The following is a 21,886-nucleotide window of genomic DNA, read 5'->3' as shown; positions in this document are numbered from 1 at the left end:
AGCTGCACTGTTCAGCCAGCCCCAGGCCTCTGTGAGGTCACTGCCCCCTCCCTATCCCCTGCAAGCCTTCAAATAGGGACATAGTGCACCAGAGCCAGAGTGCACTAGTGTAAATTCTGTCTGTACTAAGGGTTTGCACCAGTGCCTAAAACACCAGGGTGGCAGAGATCTTCAGTGCCCAAAACAGCAGTGCGGTGGCACTAGAACTGGGACCTAGTTCTAGCTCCATCACGGACAGTCTGGGTGACCTTGGATACGTCAATGTTTCTCCTTCCAAATTCAGTCTCTTTATCCAGCTGTCACTCACTGGGTGGTCTCTCTCTCCAGAGCTGCTCACCACTACAGTCTGTGTGGGTGTCCCCAGAGCTAAGGCAGGTCAGCTCGGGAATAGTCTTACAAAGGGGGTGGGAGTCTCTGTCCCTGGAAGATTTTAAGAACAGGTAGGACAAGCTCTGTCAGAGACAATCTACATACACTTGTCCTGCCTCGGCAGAAGGAGCTGGACATGACAACATCTTGAGGTCCTGTCCAGCTCTACATTGCTATGATGTTATGCAATATAGATACGTATAAACAACATGATGAAACCAAATGAAAACATGGTGTCAGGCAATCTAAAAAACAAAAAAACTACACTGCACAGCATAAAATGACACAATACTAAGGAGAAGAAAGCAACACAATGCAAACTAACACACCTTAGAACAAAAGTACACAATGCAAAAGAGCTCAACTCAAACCAACATAACACAGACACCAAACCAGCTGAGGCAAAATAGCATCATAAAACTATGCAACACAGCATGGTGCATCATAGTTCCAAAAGGCAACAGGCAAAACAGCTCAGCGTAGAACAGGACACAGCACAAAAGAGAATTCTTTCAGTGTAGACCTGGAAGGGATCTTGAGAGGGCGTCTACTCCAGCCCCCTGTGCTGAGGCAGGACCAAGTATCCCTAGACATTCCCAGACTGGTGTATCTCTAACTTGGTCTTAAAAACCTCCAGTGAAGGAAATTCCACAGTCTCCTATGGAAGCCAATTGAAGGCAAACACAGGCCAAACAATGCTGCACACACACACGCTGGGCTTGGGTTTAAGGGGAGAGGCAAGAATTCAAACAATCTAGGTTCTGCCCCAAATTCTCCATGCAAACTTGAGCAAATTACTTCAGCTCTCTGAGCTTCAGTTTCCCCATCTGTAAAATGGAGTCGCCTCCCACCATTGGCCTATTTAGCCTTTGAGCTTTTTGTGGCAAGGCCTCTCTGTCCCTGTGGGCATGTCGACACTGCAGTCAGACACCGGCGGCTGGCCCATGCCCGCTGACTTGGGCTCACTGGCTCAGGCTGTGGGGCTGTTTAATTGTGGTGTCCATGTTCCGGCTGGGGCTGCAGCCCAAGGTCTGGCAACCTCCCACCTCGCAGGGTCCTACAGCCTAGCCCCAGCCCGAGCCCAGACACCTACTCTGCAATTAAACAGCCCCTTCGCTGAGCCCCTGAGCCTGAGTCACCTGGCATGGGCCAGCTGGGGGTTTTAGTGGCAGGGTAGAGATACCCTTGGTGTCTTTGCAGCACCAGTCACAATGGGGACCCTGATCTCGGTTGTCTGTGCAGAGCCCTGCATAACAGGGGCCTGACCTCAGTCGGTGACTCTGCAACTCCCAGCATTACAGGATCCCTAATTTTGTTTAGGGCCCCTGCAGCAACTGGTAAAATGTGGGGGCAGGATCTCTGTCAGGGTCTGTGCAGTGCACAATACAGTGGTGGGGTGTGATCTGGGTTGGGGTCAGTGCAATGCCAGACTCAACGGGGACACAGATCTCAGTCGAGGTCTCTGATGTGCCCAGCACAATGGATGCAGCAGTTTAGGTCACAGTCGTGCACCGCCTGGCTTAAAGGGGGCCGTGATCTCGCTCTAGGCCTCAGTTTTACCTGGCACAACAGTGGGGTCTGATCTCACCTGGGGTCTCTGCAGCAGCTGTCAGAACAGGGCCACGCTCAGTACGATAAGAGTCCTGATCTCAGTCACATACCTGGAGAGAAAAGTGGGAAGATTTTTGAGAATTTGATATCAGTATTTCAGAACTGAGGAGAAAATGGGGCACACACAATATATTTGCTAATGTGAGACAGAAGCACCAACATCTGGAAGATTTGACATCAGCATTTAACAGTTCAAGAGAACGGAGGGGAAATTGGAGGGGATTATACAGGGATATTCAATCAACAACAGAATGAGATGGATTCTTCTTGCCTCACACTCACAGGGCCAGCAGGTGCTGGGGAGTAGCTGGGACTGGGAAACCTGGGGCTGGGTCATCTCCATAGGGGACACTTGCTCCTCCCTCCCCTTCCTGGCCCTTCCCAGGCCCCGTTGCCAGCAGAGAGTGGCCCCCCCAGCCCAGAGGTGTCCCTGTCTCAGGGCCCCCAGCCTCTGCCCATTCACCTCTGCCCAGCTCAGGAATCCTCGGGAACCATTTCCCACCCGCACAAGGGCAAATCCCTGCAGGTGGAAATGGGGGAAACCCCAAACCTGAGACCTGAACTGGCCACTGGCGAAGGGAGAGAAAATGGGGCACAATCGGGGACAGGAACTTCTCAGGGGTTGGGGAGGGGTCACCCTGGGCGCTGCTCGTGGCTCTCTAGGAGAAAGGGGGCAGGACGGGAGGAGGGGTCCCCACGGGAGGGGGCAGCGGTAAATCCGAGGATCTCAGCCCCCTTTCTCTCCCGCTCCTCGGGGTCACCTGCCCCCGGCCATGTCTGGGCTGCACCGACATTTCCCGCCCGCCCCTCCCCTCAGCCCCACGCAGACCCCAGTGGGGCCGGGCCCCTCCCCGGCACCCCCGCGGGGCCCCAGGGCAGAGCCTGGCCGGGCCCGGGGCGCTGGGCTCCTGCGGGGCAGCAGCCCGAGCCCCGCGGGCGCTGCCCCAGGAGCAGATCCCGGCGCTGCGAGATGCCGGGTCCCCGGGCACTGGGGCAGAGTCACCGCCCCGCCCCGCCCCCGGGGCTCGCTCCGGGACCTGGAGGCTGCAGCTCCGCAGCGGGGCGGGCGGAGCCCAGGCCGGGCACGGGGGGGTTAATGAAGGGCTCTCCCGCCGCGATCTGCGCATGCCCAGAGCCCCACCGGCACCAACCCTTCTCCGGCCCGGGAGAGGCTCCAACGGCCCCGCGCGAGCCAGGCAGAGCCGCAGCGGCTCGCGCGCGTTTGCAGATCGGTTTGGTCTCTCCATCAACGTCACTTCCGGTCAGGAACTACATCTCCCAGCCTGCCCCGGGATCGCGTCCGCCCTCTCCGCAGCCCAAGGAAGGGAGGGTTCCAGCAGCTGTTACTGCGCATGCTCCGTGCGAGCCCCGCTGGGGGCGGGAGAACAAAGCTGCTGCTGCCGCCTCTGCGTGAGCCGGACCCGGGCTGAGCCGCTGCTGCTCCCCGGTGGGGGGGGCACGTGACTCTGCCCCGGGGAACCCGGGAGAAGCCTCGGAGCCGCCTCGGCCCCAGCGGAGCCGCAGCAGGATGGGGGGGGCCCGGGGGGGGGGGGTGGGGGGGTGTCGGGCGGGGGCGGTGCATTAAATTGCTCTCAATAGCGCTGTGCTACTCCCGGGCACTGCACATGCTCAGTAGCAGCTGCTGAAGCCGCGGCCCTTCCCCCCGCCCGAATCAGCCGGAACGTTCCGCGGGGCGCGGGCGGCGGGGCTGGGACGGGGCAAGGGAGCAACAGGGGGCGGGGGCTGAGCAGGGAATTGATGAGGGGAGTCAGGCAGGTGGGGGCGGGGCTGGGGGTAAAGGGAAGATCCGGGCGTGGGGGCACTGGAGTTGAGCTGGGGCGCAGGGGAAGGTCATTGGGGCGGGAAATATGAATTGGTTTGTGCAGCCAGGAAATTCCCGTGTGGGGGGGAGGTGAGTTCACTGAATCCGGCCCTGTTTGTGCCCCGTCCTCCCACCTACAAAGTCTCTCCAGCTTTTCCCCCTGGTCTCTCTGTATTTCTCAAGTGTCGAGTCAAAATATCTCCAATGGGGCCGTTTTTCCCACCCATTTTATCTGCAGTGATTTGTCCTCCATTTAGGTGGGAAATTGTTGCCCTGAGTCATTCCCAGCACATGGCTGCCCCTGGAGTGGGGTGGGAGGAGATGCCCGTTCTCTGCTAAGGTGGGGATGAGAAGAGCACGTGTCCCCCATGGAGACTGTCCAGACCCCATTTCCCAATCCCACCACTGCCCCAAACTACTAACACAGTTTCCCCAGCCTCAGTTGCCAGTCACCTGCCCGTCCCCCACTTCTGCCCCCTTCCTTTATCCAGGGAGCCTTCCAGCTCCCCCTCCCCCCTTAAATCAGCTCCTCACAGGGCTCCCTAGAAAGGAAGGAGAAAACTCGAAAGAGGTTCCTCCTGGCGCTCACGTCCGTAAACCCGAATACTCCCTCAGTCCTCAGAGAGAGACCTGGAGAAGGAGACTTGCTGGAGCAAAGCCACAGGGGTCTCTGAGGTTTCCCTGGCCCCTCGCCCCTGTCCTGCCTGGCTGATGTCAGCATCTCTCTGTGAGGTCACCACCTCCCCACCACCTTGGACCAATAGGCTGAGGTCCTGCCAAAGGCCTTTGTGATGTCACTGCCACACCCCTCCCTTGCTGGGCTAATGTCCTGCCCCTGGACAGGCACTTTGGAGGTTTGAGCTACTCCCTGGGGATCACCCCACTCAAGGAGCTTTTCTGCAGAGCATCCTCAGATGTCTGAGCACACAAGTGCCATGGCAACGAACTGATACACATGACACCAAAATGAGATCATTAATATACTAACCTAGAAGAGAAGGACAATGCAGCATTAGTAGGGAGAAACCTCACTGAACATTCATTACACCTGGCAGCGTCAGCAGAACATATCGGCTACACAACTAAAGAAAGGGATCTGCACGTTGCTGTAGACCCTAATGAAGATCACACCCCACCACTGTACTGGGCACTGCACAGAACCTGACAGAGATCCTGGCCCCACATTTTGCCAGATACTGCAGGGGCCCTAAACAAAATCAGGGATCCTGTAATGCTGGGAGTTGCAGAGCCCCCAACTGAGCTCAGGCTCCCCTGTTGGTCAGGACTCTGCACACTGACCAAGATCAGGGTCCCCATTGTAACAGGTGTTGAACAGACACCAAGGGTATCTTACCCTGCTATTAAAACCCCCCAGCTGGCCCATGCCAGGTGACTCAGGCTCATAGGGCTCAGGCGAAGGGGCTGTTTAATTGCAGTGTAGATGTCTGGGCTCGGGCTGGGGCCAGGCTGTAGAACCCTGCGAGGTGGGAGGGTGCCAGACCTTGGGCTGCAGCCCCAGCTGGAACATGGACACCACAATTAAACTGCCCCACAGCCTGAGCCGTATGAGCCCAAGTCAGTGGGCACGGGCCAGCCGCCGGTATCTAACAAGTTTGCATGGAGAATTTGGGGCAAAACTGGGAACTGAACCCAGATTGTTTGAATTCTTGCCTCTCCCCTTAACCCCAGGCCCAGCGTGTGTGTGTGCAGCGTTGTTTTGGTCTGTGTTTGCCTTGCATTGGCTTCCAAGGGAGGCTGTGGAATTTCCTTCATTGGAGGTTTTTAAGACCAGGTTAGAGATACACCAGTCTGGGAATGTCTAGGATACTTGGTCCTGCCTCAGCACAGACGGCTGGAGTAGACGCCTCTCAAGATCCCTTCCAGGCCTACACTGAAATAATTCTCTTTTGTGCTGTGTCCTGTTCTACGCTGAGCTGTTTTGCATGGGGCCATTTGGAACTGTGATCGCACCATGTTGTGGAGCAGTTTTACGGTGAATTGTTTTGCCTCAACATGTTTGGTGCCTGTGTTGTGCTGGTTTGAGATGAGCTCTTCTTTTTTTTTTTTCATTGTGTAATATTGTCCTAGGGTGTGTTAGTTTGCATCGTGTTTTCTTTTCCTCTGTATTGTCATTCTATGCTGTGGCTTTTGTTGTTTGTTTTTTCTTTTTTCCTGAGTTTCCTGACATTATGTTGTGGTGGGTTTTACTCTGGATGTTGTGTTTTGTACGTATATATCGCATGGCATCCTAGAAATGTAGTGCTGGACAGAACCTCAAGATGTCATCAAGTCCAGCTCTCTGCCGAGGCAGGACAAGTATCTGTAGATTGTCTCTGACAGAGCTTTGTCCTATTTGTTCTTAAAAACTTCCAGGAAAGAGACTCCCAGCCTCCCTTGTAAGACTATTCCAGAGCTGACCTGCCTTAGCTCTGGGGACACCCACACAGACTGTAGTGGTGAGCAGCTCTGGAGAGAGAGGAGACCCCAGTGAGTGGCAGCTGGGGAAAGAGACTAAAGTTGGGAGGAGAAACATTGACGTGGCCAAGGTCACCCAGGCTGTCTGTGACCGAGCTAGAAATAGGTTCTAGTGCCACCGCACTGCTATTTTGGCACTGAAGGTCTCTGCCACCCTGGTGTTTTAGGCACTGGTGCAAACCCTTAGTGTAGACAGAAGTTACACTAGTGCACTCTGATTGGTACTGGTGCACCATGTCCCAGTTTGAAGGTTTGAGGTGGTGAAGGCGGGGGGAAGTGACCTCACAGAGGCCTGGGGCTGGCTGACCAGTGCAGCTGGGAAGGGAGGCAGCAGTGAGTGCTGGAGGTATGAGCCAGGAGCGCAGCCCCACAGGGCTGGACACTGACTTCTCCTGACCCAGGGGACACCCCCTAGCGAGGTGGTTTGTCCAGGGATGCACAGGCTGTCTTGGCAGGACAGCTCAGCTGCAGTCCCTGCACACCTCTTCCTGCAGCCTAATACAGTGTGCTCGGGGGCCTTTCCAAGCTGCGGTGACGGGGCTGTGGAGTTAACAGGGTCTGTTCCTGGCTCTGTCACAGGATTGCATTATGTTTTGAAACCGGCATTTAAACTATGGGTTTTTTATTGTTTTGGGCGGGGTAATGAAGTGAACTATGCACATTTCTTGCAGTTGTACTCTTTCTTCTCATCTGTCAGGTTTTCGTGATTGGTTCCTTCTGTAATGCAGGGTATACGTGCCCACCTCTTGCAAGAATCACACTGGACCTTTGATAAGTAACAATTAAGAAATGAAATCACAGAAGTTATAATGTTACACATACTTTGCATTCACTCATGCTGTTCCTTCCACATGGGAGCGTTACCTAATATATGACTATCAGCATGAAGAAAATGATTACTGTTGTGGAATTTTTACAGGAATTATGATCCTTAGCCAGTTTATGGCATATATTTTTCATTCAATCCTACATTTCTTACCATTGTGCAATCCTCAATTTCTTTTTCACAGTTGATAAAGTTGCAGTATATGCAGTAGTCCTCCACGCTTTCTTAAAAATAATTATAGTGTTATGAAATGATGAATATAATACAACCAACTCTGAAAATGCAAACCTTAATTTATTACTTGTCAATATTTTAATGCAGTCAATGGTTTGAACTTTTTTTTTCTTTTTTTGGAATCATACTTTCAAATATTTACTTTACTGCACCTGTATCTAAAAATGCAAATTTCATTCAACTGGTCGATCAATAGCAATCATTCACCCCATTCAAATTTTTGAGTACTTAGAGATATTATTGATTCACAGTCACCATTATAGAACCAAACCTATGAGATATCCCACTTTAGGGTATTAAAATAACTGTCTACTATGTGACAAAGTTCCACTCTTCATGTTATCTTCACATGTGCCCAATGAGTCCACAAGACATGGAAGAAAGTAATTACCTGACTCCTTCATTAGAAGAATTGCTATATGTCTTCTAAACGCAGTATTAGCCTCTTGTGTTGTTTCTACCGCACTGATGTCTTTGTGCTGCAAATACGTTTCTGCAACCTAACAACACAGATATTTAGAATACACATAAGTACCAGAGGTGAAAGTGGGCCGGTCCAGTGTACCGTAAGAACTGTCCACTGGTTCCTTCCCCGCACATGGCTGACATGACACTTCCGCTGTGGCAGTGCTTTATGCTTTAACGGCGCTGCCCCTTTATCCCATCTCCCGCATCAGCGGCCCAGCCATAGGTCCGACAATGCTGTTGAATGCTCCTGGCAGGGCTGCCTACAGTGGGGGAGCGAAAGGGGCTCTGGGTTACAGTGATTTACAAGCACCTGGTGCTCCTGGCCACTGCAGCAGCAGCAGCTGTCAGGAAGGGCTGGCTGGTAGAATCTGGTCCCCAAGCACCGCACCTTCCACTGGAGACCCCATCCTTCTTGGGGCCAGAAGCGCACCCGCACACCCTGGCAAGGACACCGTGCAGTGCCCACTGGTAATCTCTGGCATTTACTTTCAACATGGATAAGTAAACATACATAACCAATATTAATGGCAATTTGGTATTGTGGAAGTAGGGAAAGAATTAACAAGGATTTGAAGGATTTTAATGCATGTCAGTCAGTTAGCAAGAGTCAGGCTAGTAGTTAGCAAGAGTCAGGCCACACTGTAACCCTAATGACGTGAGACTTGTAGAAGCGAGGATGGTGTGAGGCGAGAGGGGAAGAACAGTGTAAGGAGTTATTACGACCTTGCAACTGATAACCAAATATGTAGACTGGTGTTTCCTAGAAGTGAGAAAAATAAGATAGCAGGATGGCTTATGTATAAACAAAATGCAGTTGTTGCTCATTATTGTCTGTATTATTGCTTGTTATTGTCTGTAACAAAGGTATAAATGCTTGCTGTAATTGTTTACCTGTTGAGAGACCTGTCCGGGACTGGGGCGACCCTGTGTCCTAGGGCACTCTCTCCTCTATTGTAATTACTGGAGAAATAATAAAGTATTTGATTTTGCTGCACCCAAAGAAAAGCGAACTGAGTTTTTCTCCGACAGTATTCAATAACTTTAAGATGAGTGGTCCGCAGTTGTGGCCATCACTTTGTCTGGGTTGCAGAACAATTTTACTGTTCCAATCAGATGAGGATTTACTAGTTAATCGTTTGATAAAGTTTTTGAAATTTTTAGAGAGTACATTAGCAGATTGCATAAATGAGCTTTGCTTTCCTTTTTCCCCTCTGGTTTCTGGACATAGATAAAAATCCATTCTCTCTCTTTTAATTAGTAATTGAAATGACTTATTGCTCACATATATACACACTTGTTTTCATATTATTGTCTCACACTTACACAAAGTATCACCTGATTTGCTGTGCCCCATGTTGATGATAATACATTCTCAAACATGCGACATGCTACTGTTTCGTGTCCACATTCTGTGAAGTCTTTCCCAGAGTCAAGTCACACAAGTTCACTCAAAGTCCATTATTAAGCATATTCAGTAGAAGTGCATGCTGTTTCAATGTTTACTTGTAGCTAACAGGAAGATATTAGTCTCACTATTGTTACATTCCCTTTAAAAAAATTTCAGTGGAACAGTTAATGTCCAATGTAAAAGTAAGTATCTAATAAATCACCTCCAATTCCTCAGGCATGTTCTTTCATATCTGATCTCATCACACAAGGGGTCAATTATTAACAATTCCTTTTATCATCAAGGCTATCTGTAAGTTTCAATATATTCACAAATTTTATTGATAATGAGATTTTTTCAAAACTTTATACTGATTTATCAACAATCATTATGCAATTAACATATTGTCGTTTGTAATGTCTCAGTAACACACAAGATATAAGCATATTGTGAAATCAATCAGTTCTTTACAGAATGTATTCTTCCAGGATACATGAACAACGTAAAGTGACAGTAGCAATTTTTTATAACATTCACATTCCTCTTTCCTTTGCATGCACTGAACTCACTGAAAACCCGCAACAAGGAAAATTATAGTACAATATAAAACATCTTACCGCAATAACCCAATGACCTGGTGTGTGGTAAGGAAGCAATAATATATCATTTTGAAGTAATTCACTGTTTATTTAAAAAATTAGAAATTCAATTATAGTTTCCAGTGAAGCAAACCATGAAATATACATTATACTGTATTTCCCAAATTCATTACATGTATTACTATTAGACTACTCCTCCACATCAAACATACCACTACATTTGCTGTTTCACACTGTGTTTAACTCACTGAATTAAATTGTGCTTTTCTCATGCTATGTATGAAAGTGTGTTAGCATTCCCCACTCCCAGCCCTATGCATGCTGGCTTGGGAATATCACTACTGTAGTGTCAGCTTAAGAGAGCTTCACATGCAGAGCCGTAACTAGGGATTTTTGCACACAAGGCAAGGAACAGAGGCAGCATGTCCGGCTCTTCCCTATTGGAGGGAAGGATCCACCAACGAATTTCTGCAAAAGAGCCATATGTGCCACCCCTCTCCATTGCTGACGACCAGCGGCAACTCGGCAACGAGTCCCCCAGTCCCTCTCAGAGGGAAGGACTTGCTGCCGAATTGCTGCTGAAGGAGAGACTTTCTGAGCCCTCACTTTCCGTGCCCGAGGCAAGTGCCTCGCCGCCTTGCTCTTGTTACGGCAATGTTCACATGCACCACGTCTAGTATTACGGTAAGTTAAAACAAGGTACAGTACATTGGGACATTAATGCTCTATTACAGTGTTTGCATTAGCATATTAAAAGCTATAACACTGAACAGACTAGTTAGGCCGGCTGTAGAGTTTGGGGCCCACCCAATTCAAACATTTTCATGGGCCCCAGCAGGATGACTTTTAAAAAGGAAAACAAGGTTAAAAAAGCCTTTCCTTTCTTAGCAACCGGTTCCCTATAAAAGTTCTGATGTAAGGGATGTGCCAGAGTATGTATTTTTGGTACCAATAGGGTTACCATAAGTCCATATTTAAAAATTCCTCCCGACAGCAATTCAAGAATCAAAAAGTCTGACATCTCTGGGAAAATACAGATGTATGTTAACCCTACCTACAGTTCTTTTTTACAAAGATGGGCCTGAACTAGAAATGACTCCGCTTCATGTGTGTGGGTCCCCGCCACTCCCTGGGAGTGTGCTAGGGTGACCACATGTCCCGATTTTATAGAGACAGTCCCAATTTTGGGGTCTCTTTCTTATATAGGATCCTATTAACCTCCACCCCATCCCGATGTTTCACACTTGCTATCTTGTCACCCCAGGGTGTGCACATGTGTAGGTACCAGCTGCTCTCTTCTCCCATCATTGAAGCAGGTATGCAGGGTTACTGCCCAGGGAATTGCAGGGCACCAGTGGACATGGGGCTGGCTGCAGGCAGGGCAAGGGGTGCAGCAATGGCTGGAGATGGGGGGTGGGCTGGCTGGCTTCCCCCTGGGCCATTGGGGGGTGCGGCATAGATTGGCAGTGCTGAAGACAGAGGAGTGCAGGAATGGCTGGCTTCAGGCAGGGGGGGTGCAGCAGGGGTTGGCTGGAGACAGGGCAGGGAGTGGTTGGCTGGAGACAGGGCAGGGGTGTGGGTACAGGGGTACAGACCACCCGGTATGGTAAGTGCTCCTCTCCTCCTCTCTCCCCCACCAGGGTAGCAGCAGCCGCCTGGGGCTCCCCTGCTTCCACAGCCCTGGCCATGTACACAGCTGCTGGAGCCCTGGGGAAGCAGCGGGGCTCCAGTGGCTATTTAAAGGGCTGGGGCGATAGAAGCAACGGGAGCCACAGACTTTTTAAGTAGCCCACAGATCCCCACAGCCCTACCCCAGGGCTCCAGCGGTGTGGCTGTGGTGGCAATTTAAAGGGCCCCCAGGCCCTTTAAATTGTCCCCTGGAGAAGCTGGGCCACCCTGGTACAGTGCACCGACTCTTGCCAATACACCGAACCGGGCTTGGGCGCGGGACCTCTTAGGGCAGGGCCCGATTCAGGGAATTGGCTGAATTGGCCTAAAGCCGGCCCTGCCAGTATATCCAGGACATTAGTAGCACACTTTTCCCCCACCAATACCTAGTAGTTGCACTGTCTTCTCCCATAGCTACGTACGTTGCAGCTTTATTGTTAAAACTAAATTGGGAAGAAAGACGACTGATTCAGAACTTGTTTAATGGTTACTTTATTGCTGAAGGGTGTTCTGGGGTGTAGACTTGGAGAGAGGAAGGTTTCTATGATGTAGGCAAGATCAAGTATTTTATCCAAAACCAGAATACGAATGGTGCTGGTCTTCTTGGTGTCTGACCTTGAGCTATTGTCAAAAGTTTTCCTTATATTTTGCTGAGGATTCCATTGATAAAGGGATTGGCCTCCAATACCTGGTTGTAGGACTCTTCCACGGTGTATTCTTCTTCTTGGGTTGCCCGGTCCTAATTATATTAAAGCATGTACTTTAGTCTTTGTTATTATCTGTTAAAACTCGTAGCTTTTATGAAGGCAGGAGTAAGATAAAAGTAGCTGCAATAGTTTCATACTTAACTAACACTGAAAATGTACATAATTTAAATCAGACTCCTAATCTTAATTTTTGCTTTATAAATAAATCCATAAGAAAAGTATGTTGGGAAACTGCTATAGGGAAGTGCACTTCTCCTATATAGGTCAAAAGGATCCTATCTGTCTGAAACTGGCTGCTCTTTCTTTCTTTGATCTGCAGAGTGACTGATGCTTTTCAGACATCAGTTGTGGGTACAGGAGGGTTTCATCTCTTGGCACCAGCTACTGTTCTCCTTTCTTGTTGTACTGATAGTGGGTGGGTGTGTCTCACCTTTCTTTAAAATCACATATGCTAGGGACAGTCTTGTCCTCTTCTCCTCTCCTGATGTCAGTGTAGATGCAGGCAGTGCAAAATGTACTACAGTCATATAGTATTTCAAATGCAAAGCTGCATTTAAATGATCTGAGGTTTGAAGAACAATGTGGAACTCGCTGTTTTACGGGATGGCTCGATTTCATTCCTGTAGTAACATAACTGGTGATAGGAAAGCAGGGAGAGAGAGAGGTGTGTGCTCTGCAAGGCTGATGGCCACGGGGCCAATGGGTGTGAGTGGGCTGGGTGGGATCTCAGGAGTCACGTCTCAGGATCTGCCCCACTCCCAGCACTGCTCCAGCTCTGAGCTGTCTCCACTGCCTGGGACCTGTGTGGCCCCACCTGCCTCCCGGGAAGAGCCACCTGGGACGGGTGCAGAGGCTGGGCCCGTCTCCGCCACTCACCGGGGACAGTCGGGGAGGGGAGGCTCAGCTGGATCCTGAGGAGCCTGGCCCGGTAGGCTCTGCTCCTGCTCCAGCCTGGCTGCTTCCACCACTCCCAAGGGGCCGGAGTTCTCCTGCCCCAGGACCAGCTTTGGCTGCGCTGCCAGCTCAGCCTGGCAGACACAGTCACCTCCCATCAGGCCGGCTACTGTGGCTGGGGGTTAGGTGTGAGAGTAGGTCTCTAGTGGGTCTGGGGGTGCTGGGCACTGGGGGCTTTGTGGGGTCTCTGGGTGGGACGGCACTGTGCGAAGGGAGTCGGAGGGGCGCCGGGCAGGGGGTTGGTGGGGGTCTCTGGGTGGTGCGGCGCTGGGCGGAGGGAGTCGGCGGGGTGCGGGGCCGGGGGTGGGGGGGGGGCGCGGGGGGGGGCGGCGGGGGGCGTCGGGCGCGGGGGGGGGGCGGGGCCGGGGGTTGGGGGGGGCCTCTGGGGGGTGCGGCGCTGGGCGTAGGGAGCTGGAGGGGTGCTGGGCAGGCGGTAGCAGGGTGCAGCATGGGCCCGCTCCCAAGGGGAAGACGCACGATGGCAGTGCAGGGCTGGGCTGGACAGTGTGGGTCTGGCAGCTCCCGGTTTGTAAACAGGGCCCTTGTACTGGGCTGGGTGGAGTGGGGCTGTCCCTGCCGTGCCATGACCCATCTCCCATTGCCCCCAGCCAGCCCCTTGCTCTGAGGACTCTGCCCTCTGCCCCCATTTCCCATGGGGCCCACAAATATGTTTAGCACCCGGCCCACAAAAGGTTAATCCGGCCCTGTTTGGGGTGCAGGCTGTGGGATGGAGTTGGGGAGGGTTGCAGGCTATGGGGAGGTTGGAGTGAGGGGCAGGCTCTGAGCTGGGGCAGGGTATAGGGGTGCAGGGGGGGTGCGGACACGAAGGCTCGGGGAGGGAGTTGGGGGGCAGGAGGGGTGCAGGCTATAGGGAGGTTGAGTGAGGGGTGCAGGCTCTGGGCTGGGGCAGGGATGGGGTGCAGGGGGTGGACACGCGGGCTCTGGGAGGGAGTTGGGGGCGGGAGGGTTGCAGGCTATGGGGAGGTTGGAGGAGGGGGCAGGCTCTGAGCTGGGGCAGGGGATGGGGGTGCAGACACGCAGGCTCTGGGAGGGAGTTGGGGGGCAGGAGGGTTGCAGGCTAGCGGGCGGTTGAGTGAGGGGTGACGGCTCTGAGCTGGGGCAGGGGATACGGTTGCAGGGGGCTGCAGACACGCGGGCCCGGGATGGAGTTGGGGGTGGGAGGGTGCAGGCTATGGGGAGGTTGAGTGAGGGTGCAGGCTCTGGGCTGGGGCAGGGATGGGGTGCAGGGGGTGCGGACACGCGGCTCTGGGAGTTGGGGGTGGGAGGGGTGCATGCTATGGGAGGTTGAGTGAGGGGGCAGGCTCTGAGCTGGGGCAGGGATGGGGTGCAGGGGGTGCGGACACGCGGGCTGGGGAGTTGGGGCGGGAGGGTTGCAGGCTATGGGGAGGTTGAGTGAGGGGGCAGGCTCTGAGCTGGGGCAGGGATTGGGGTGCGGACACGCAGGCTCGGGGGAGTTGGGGCGGGAGGGTTGCAGGCTGTGGGGAGGTTGAGTGAGGGGGCAGGCTCTGAGCTGGGGCAGGGATGGGGTGCAGGGGACACGCGGGCTGGGGAGTTGGCAGCTCGGCGCTGCACCAGGGGAAGGGGCTGCGGGGTTTCACGGACACAGACACTTTCCCACAGTCCCAGGGCGGGAGGCAGAGCCGGGGCGGGGTCTGGCCGGTGTGTCCCGCACTGGCTCCCGGCCGGAGCAGGGCCGCCCGCAGCGCTGGCACAGACCGAGCGGCGCTGCGGGGTCGGAGCTCGGACAGGCCGGTGCCTGGAGCCCCGGGAACCCGCCTCCACCCCCGGGCTGACGCTGCAGAACTGAGACAGCCGGTGCCCCACAACCCCAACCCCAGATTTGGGAGACCAGCAGGTAGCTCGTCCTGAGGGGCCCATTTCCCTACCCCTCCTAAACAGGGTTTTGTCGCACAGGGTCTGGCAGCGTCTCCCCCTCCCAGCTTAACCCCACCCCTGATTTTCCCCTTCAGCCCCTCTCCTGCCGCTACCTGCAGCAGCTTGATCCCCGCCTGGCCAGTAAATTTCTGCCCGCTTGGACCTTGGCAGCCCCCACTGCGATTTGCCCTTGCTGTTTTAACCCCTCCGAAGAGGAGGCAGCAAATCGTAAGTAGAAGTGAGGGCAGTGGCAACAGCAGAGATTACTGGGCATTCTCCGTTCAGTGCGCATGCTCAGTGCAGCCCAAGTAGCAAATCTGGAGCAGGAGCTGTTTCTGTTGTTACACCGGCTTGCTGCCTAGAACTAAGAGGGAAGGAGAAAACTCAAAAGAGGTTCCTCCTGGCGCTCACGTCTGTGAACCCGAATACTCTCTGTCCTCAAACAGAGACCTGGAGAAGGAGACTTGCTGGAGCAAAGCCACAGGGGTCTCTGAGGTTTCCCTGGCCCCTTGCCCCTGTCCTGCCTGGCTGATGTCAGCATCTCTCTGTGAGGTCACCACCTCCCCACCACCTTGGACCAATAGGCTGAGGTCCTGCCAAAAATCTTTGTGATGTCACTGCCACACCCCTCCCTTGCTGTGCTAATGTCCTGCCCCTGGCCAGGCACTTTGAGGACTGAGAGAGTATTCATTTGAATTTTCTCCATGTCATCATGCAGGGATAAGGAAAAACAAACCTGAAGTTAAAAAAATGGTAATTTGTCTGAAATTTCCCAAAATCTGAGCTACATTTTGTCAAACAAAACTAATACGCAGTTATTAGATAGAAAACCCATATCACAGAGGTAGAAGACACTTTCAATTTAATTTAAAGTGAAATTCCAGACTAGGTTACATCTGATGTCTCAGAATCAGGATGAGAGATTCTCCCATGATCCACTGAAACCTGCTTCACCCAGCGCTTTCTCATGCATCCGACGGCCGGTATTCACCCACAGCTCATGCTCCAAAAGTCTGATAGTCTATAAGGTGTCACAGGATTCTTTCCTGCTTTTACAGATCCAGACTAACACGGCTACCCCTCTGATACCTCTCTCATTAGTGTTATTTACAGGAGTTTTAGCACCTTCATAACGGGAGAAAAAACAGCCGACCTTCCCAGAAGCAGCTTTGCCATTGAGGGAAAAGGGGATTTGAACGGTGCTTGGGATCCATTTGAAATCCCCTTCCAAGTCTGACACTTTCATCTCCTGCCAGACTGATTCTGATTTAGGATCAAAGACGTGTACAAGCACCATTCCCAAGCATGGACAGCCAAGAACATGACCCCACCAGACACGTTGGGAAGCGAAGGAATATGAAGGGTGAACTGTGCATGGCTCAGGCACAAGGTAACAGTTCTGGGGTGATGGGGAAGGATGGAATGTCTGAGTCGCCCCATCTCCTTCCAGTGTCACAGAGCCTAAAATGACCCTTATTTCCCTGACACTGCTCCAGCTCTTCTTCATATTTAAATATATTTTAAATGAGAAAAAGTCAACAAAATAACTGCTGTTCTGCACAATCCAGGGTAATGTGAGAACAACTGGGAATGAGACAATGTCTCCTCAAAGAGGAACTTGACGTCTCTAACACTAACTTTGCACTGGGAGGAGGAGTATAAATGTGAATCTCCAGGTTTGTTTAGAAAAGGAAATGTGATGATGGTTAGCTCAGACAGGAGGAAATGTGCAAGATAACTCCACCGACTATCCATGGCCCATGTCTTTAGTGCAAGAATAGTTCTCTTTTTACATCAGGAAAGTGAACTCAAGCTAGCTAACTCCATGGCAACCACAGTGATGAGACCCAGGTAGATTTTATCTCAACGTAGCTGGTTGAAGACACCCCCCATCTCCCCCACCTGGGGTGATGACATTCCTGGTAGAAAGGACACACGCTCCAATGACTCACAGGACAATGGAGTTGATACAAAGGACCACAGGATCCAGCCCAAAGACGGGCGAGCTTCAAAAGTGGGCAACTCATGTATGGGGAGCTGAGGAACTACAGTGTGCAAAAGATGCAAACAGCCTTAACACTCACTACTGTCAACAGAATTAAAGAAAAAATCTCCTGACAGCTCTAGAGAGGGTTTTTATGAAGTTTATCTCCTTTACGAATTCTCTGATGTTTAGAAAGGCCTGAACTATGAGTGAAGCTTTTCCCACACTCGCAGCATTCATATGGTCTCTCTCCAGTGTGGACTCTGTAATGTGCAACAAGGGTTGAGCTCCGAGAGAAGCTTTTCCCACATTCACTGCATTCATAGGGTTTCTCTCCTGTGTGGACTCTCTGGTGAGAGATAAGAGAGAAGAGGTGAGTGAAACTTTTCCTGCACTCACTGCATTCATAGGGTCTCTCTCCTGTGTGGATCCTCTGATGCACAGTAAGGTGTGAGCTCCGAGAGAAGCTTTTTCCACACTTGCAACATTCATAGGGTCTCTCTCCTGTGTGGACTCTCTGGTGAGAGATAAGGGAGGAGAAGTGACTGAAACTTTTCCCGCACTCACGGCATTCATAAGGTCTCTCTCCTGTGTGGATCCTCTGATGCACAGTAAGGTTTGAGCTCTGAGAGAAGCTTTTTCCACACTCGCAACATTCGTAGGGTCGCTCTCCCGTGTGCGTTGTCTGATGAGAGATAAGGGCTGATCTCTGAGTGAAGCTTTTCCCGCACTTGCAGCATTTGTAGGGTCGCTCTTCTGTGTGGATTCTCTGATGAGAGTTAAGGGTATATCTCTGAGTGAAGCTTTTCCCGCACTCACAGCATTCATAGGGTCTTTCTCCTCTGTGTATTCGCTGATGCCTACTAAGGGCTGAGGTACGATTGAAGCTTTTCCCACACTCACAGCATTTGTAAGGTGTCTCTTTCGTGTGGATTATCTCATGTTGAATAAGGGCTGAGCGGTAATGGAAGTTTTTCCCACACTCACTACATGTATTCTCTCGCTTTTCCGTGAGGATTTTCTCCTGGGACGTAGTTTCCTTGAGGTCCCTGTGAGTTCCCTGACAATTAATGGGTTCATCCACTCTCTCCTCTGAGTGGTTTCCCTGCTCTCTCTCTGGTCTGGGGTAATTTTCACCAGCTTTTCCCTGCTCATGGAGGCTGGACACACTCCCTTTGGCTCTTCGCAGTAATTCCCCATGCGCTTCGGCGAGCTCAGCATCTTCCTGCTCCTTGCTCTCCCTCACCACCCCATCACCTGCTAGAAGAGAGGAGAAATCTCAGAATTGGGGATGGAAAGGCAGAGAACAAACCCAAGTAAGTGCTGGAGAGACAGAAAATAAAAATCAGGGACTGAATTCCCCCTAACTCTCCCCCACAGGGGACAGTGGAGGGGATCAATTCTGCTCCCCACCCAGAACCGGCCTTTAGGGGGGGCCGTATGGGTGCCCCACCCAAGGGGGTGCCGGGCGCAGGGTTTGGATTCCCACCTGACCTGCTGCCGAGAGGCTCGCTGGGCTGATGAAAGCGGCACAGGGAGGCAGATAAGCAGCTGCGTGGGGGAGTGGGATAGACCTGAGCTGCAGGGGGAAATTGGACGACCAGCCGTCAGAGTCAGGTGACTGCTCCGGAGCAGAGGGGCCCCTCTCCGCCCTGTTCCACGTGTGCAGCTGCTGCTGTTCCTGTCCCCCCACCCCCCGTTCACCCCCGGAGTCGCCCCGTCCACCCCCGACTGGGAGCATCCTCCTGACTGCTCTGCAGGGGGGAGGTGCTGATTGATGGCGGGGTGATCCCCTCCCCCACACCCGGGTACCTGATTTCCACTGAGCTGGGGTGACGGGACAGGGGGAATCTGCGTGTGCTGCTGCCTCTCTGGGGCCGGAGCTGCCGGCAGCTGCTTGTGTCTGAACAAGCCTAGTTCAGGCTCCTGACCCTGGGAACTTTCTTAAAGAGACAGCGCGCTCACTCACTCAGGCACATACTACCTTCACACACACACACACACACACCAGGGCTCCCTGCATCCAGGTCACTTCCCCACCTGGGCTGTGCTGAGACATCAGGAGCAGCTGTTCTCCTGCCCTCCCCTTACACAGCCTGCAGGGAAGGTGACCTGGGTGCAGGAAGCCCTGACATCGCTCCTTGCTCCCTCTCCCAGCCCGCAGGGCTGTGTGGGGCGGGGGAGCAGCAGTCCAGTGGGGGAGCGAGCAGCAATGCCAGCTGCTTTGTGCATCCAGGTCAGGTTCCCCACTTGGGTGCAGAAGGGGGATGCCGGGGTTAGAGGCAAAGGGGGCACAGTGCAGGGGTTGAGGGCACAGGAGAGTGGTGCAGGGGGTAGCAGTGAAGGGGTGCATAGAACCATAAAATATCAGGGTTGGAAGGGACCTCAGGGTGTATCTAGTCCACCCTTCTGCTCAAAGTAGGACCAATTCCCAACTAAATCATCCCAGCCAGGGCTTTGTCAAGCCTGACCTTAAAACCTCTAAGGAAGGAGACTCCACCTCCTACGGAACCCATTCCAGTGCTTCACCACTCTCCTAGTGAAATAGTTTTTACTAGTATCCAACCTAGTCCTCCCCCACGGCAACTTGAGGTCATTACTCCTTGTTCTGTCATCTGCTACCACTGAGAACAGTCTAGATCCATCCTCTTTGGAACCCTCCTTTAGGCAGTTGAAAGCAGCGATCAAATCCCCCCTCAGTCTTCTCTTCTGCAGACTAAACAATCCCAGTTCCCTCAGCCTCTCCTCATAAGTCATGTGCTTCAGCCCACTAATCATTTTTGTTGCCTCTGCTGGACTCTTTCCAATTTTTCCACATCCTTCTTGTAGTGTGAGGCCCAAAACTGGATACAGTACTCCAGATGAGGTCTCACCAATGTCGAATAGAGGGGAACGATCTGCTGGCAATGCCCCTATTTACAGCCAAAATGCCGTTAGCCTTCTTGGCAACAAGGGCACACTGTTGACTCAGCCAGCTTCTCATCCACTGTAACCCCTAGGTCCTTTTCTGCAGAACTGCTTCCTAGTCTGAAACAGTGACTGGCATTCTTCAGTCCTAAGTGCTGGACTCTGCACTTGTCCTTGTTGAACCTCATCAGGTTTCTTTTGGCCCAATCCTCTAATTTGTCTAGGTCACTCTGGGCCCTATCCCTACCCTCCAGCGTATCTACCACTCTTCCCAGTTTAGTGTCATCTGCAAACTTGCTGACAGTGCAGTCCACGCCATCCTCCAGATCATTAATGATTGCGGCACAGGAGTGGAGTGCAAGGGCTGGAGTGAAGGGGGCACAGTGCAGGGGTTAGGGGCTCAGGAGGGGGCAGGTATTGGGGTGCACGAGGGGGGCAGAGGTTAGGAATGAAGGGGTGTAGGGATTAGGGGTGCAGGAGGCGGAGCAGACATTTGGGGCAAAGGGACACAGTGCAGAGGTTGGGGGGAAGGGAACGTGGGTTGCCTAGGGAGCCCATGGGAGCCAGGGGCACCAAAATACAAGTTTGCCCAGGGTGCCATTTCCCCAAGGCCGGCCCTGCCCACATCCCATCCAAACACTCAGTAGGAAGGGAGGGAGCTCCAGCCAAGGTGTCAATCATCATGTGTAGGAAGCCAGGAGTGAGAGCTGCTGGGGACTGTCCTGAGCTCACAGGGTCTGTGGGGAATCCCAGCGGGTTCTCTCAGGCACTTACAGTTTCTGGGTTGGTTTAATGTTTCCTCACCTGTGCAGGGACTTCCCAGGATCTCGCTTTCCACTGAAACAGGGAGATCCAGGACCCACGGCTCTTCCCCTCCTTCCAGCTGGAAGATCACAGAGGGTTGAGAAACTGGAAACCCTGCTCAAGGGAAAGAAAACAAAGGAGATCAGGGGAATTCATAGGCCATTTATCATCATAAAAAACATTCTATTAGTTTAACCCCAGTCCATTTTAAACAATAAAATCACAGGGCCAGCTCCCCAGGTGCTCAAAGGTGCAGAACACTCTGCTTAGGAGGGATTTAACTATCCCCATCTTTGCTGGGAACACACACAGCCAGACACTCATTATCAAAGAGGCTCCTAAAAAACAGAGACTGGAACTGCATTTCCCAGAAAGTGAAGACTCCAGACAGAGGGCAAGTGTCCCTGGCACTGCTTCTTGCTGACAGACAGGTCCAGAGCCAAAGAGAGAGTCCAGGGGAAGCTGGGAACAGGAAGCATGGGCTGGAGGGGTTCAGTGGAGTAAGGACTAGGAAGGGCAGGGATATCACTGAAGGCAGGATCTCAGCAGCATTAGATGTCAGGAAAGCACATCCTGCGGCATTAGGGAACCTAGCGAGTCAGGTATAAAGGGAGGGAGCATAAAAACCACTGTGTGGAGAAAGTTGGCAAATTAGATGGTGTAGTTCAAGAGCCACAGCCCAATTCTTCTGCCAAAGGAGAATGTGAAAAATAAGAATCAGGCCATGTGACTTCAGGAGGGACAAATTCGAAGATCCAAAGAACATGCAGAGAAGAGAGACGGCGGCTCTTGCAGGTGGGGATGGAAAAGGAAGAGTCTCCGTGGTTCATGGAGCCAATTAGTTCATCTTATCATTCATTGATCATTGTTATGGTGATCTCATGTTATTTCAGATGTAGTCACTGTGTACGAAATAGATTTAAGTTGTAGGTAGAAACAGAAGTAAGACAGGTAGAGCCCTGCACGGATACAAAATTTATATCCGCATCCGATCTGCGATCCGCAAAAATGGTCCATGGATATCTGCAGATTTTTAGGGCTCTAGGAACAAAATTTGTACCCACAGCCGATCCACAAAAATGGTCCAAATTCTCCACCTGGAGACGTGATCAAAGCGAAGGGCTAAGGCAATGAATCCTAAAATCTTCTAATATAGGCTGGAAGGGACCTCAAGA

General features: G+C 52.2%; 1 protein-coding gene across 1 annotated transcript in view; it reads right to left on the bottom strand.

The window, feature by feature from the left end:
* Positions 1-17,907, bottom strand: part of LOC120381409 (zinc finger protein 850-like) — a gene marked incomplete at both ends in the record, with an annotated part of 53,460 nt that extends 35,553 nt beyond the window's left edge. The window contains one exon of the mRNA XM_039499598.1: positions 17,251-17,907. Coding sequence (XP_039355532.1) covers positions 17,251-17,907 — 657 coding nt within the window. The remainder of the gene's footprint in view (positions 1-17,250) is intronic.
* Positions 17,908-21,886: the final 3,979 nt, after the last annotated feature.

Source organism: Mauremys reevesii, linkage group 14 (genome assembly GCF_016161935.1).
Source record: "Mauremys reevesii isolate NIE-2019 linkage group 14, ASM1616193v1, whole genome shotgun sequence".
Classification (NCBI taxonomy): domain Eukaryota; kingdom Metazoa; phylum Chordata; order Testudines; family Geoemydidae; genus Mauremys; species Mauremys reevesii.
This window is presented reverse-complemented; position numbering and strand designations above follow the sequence as displayed.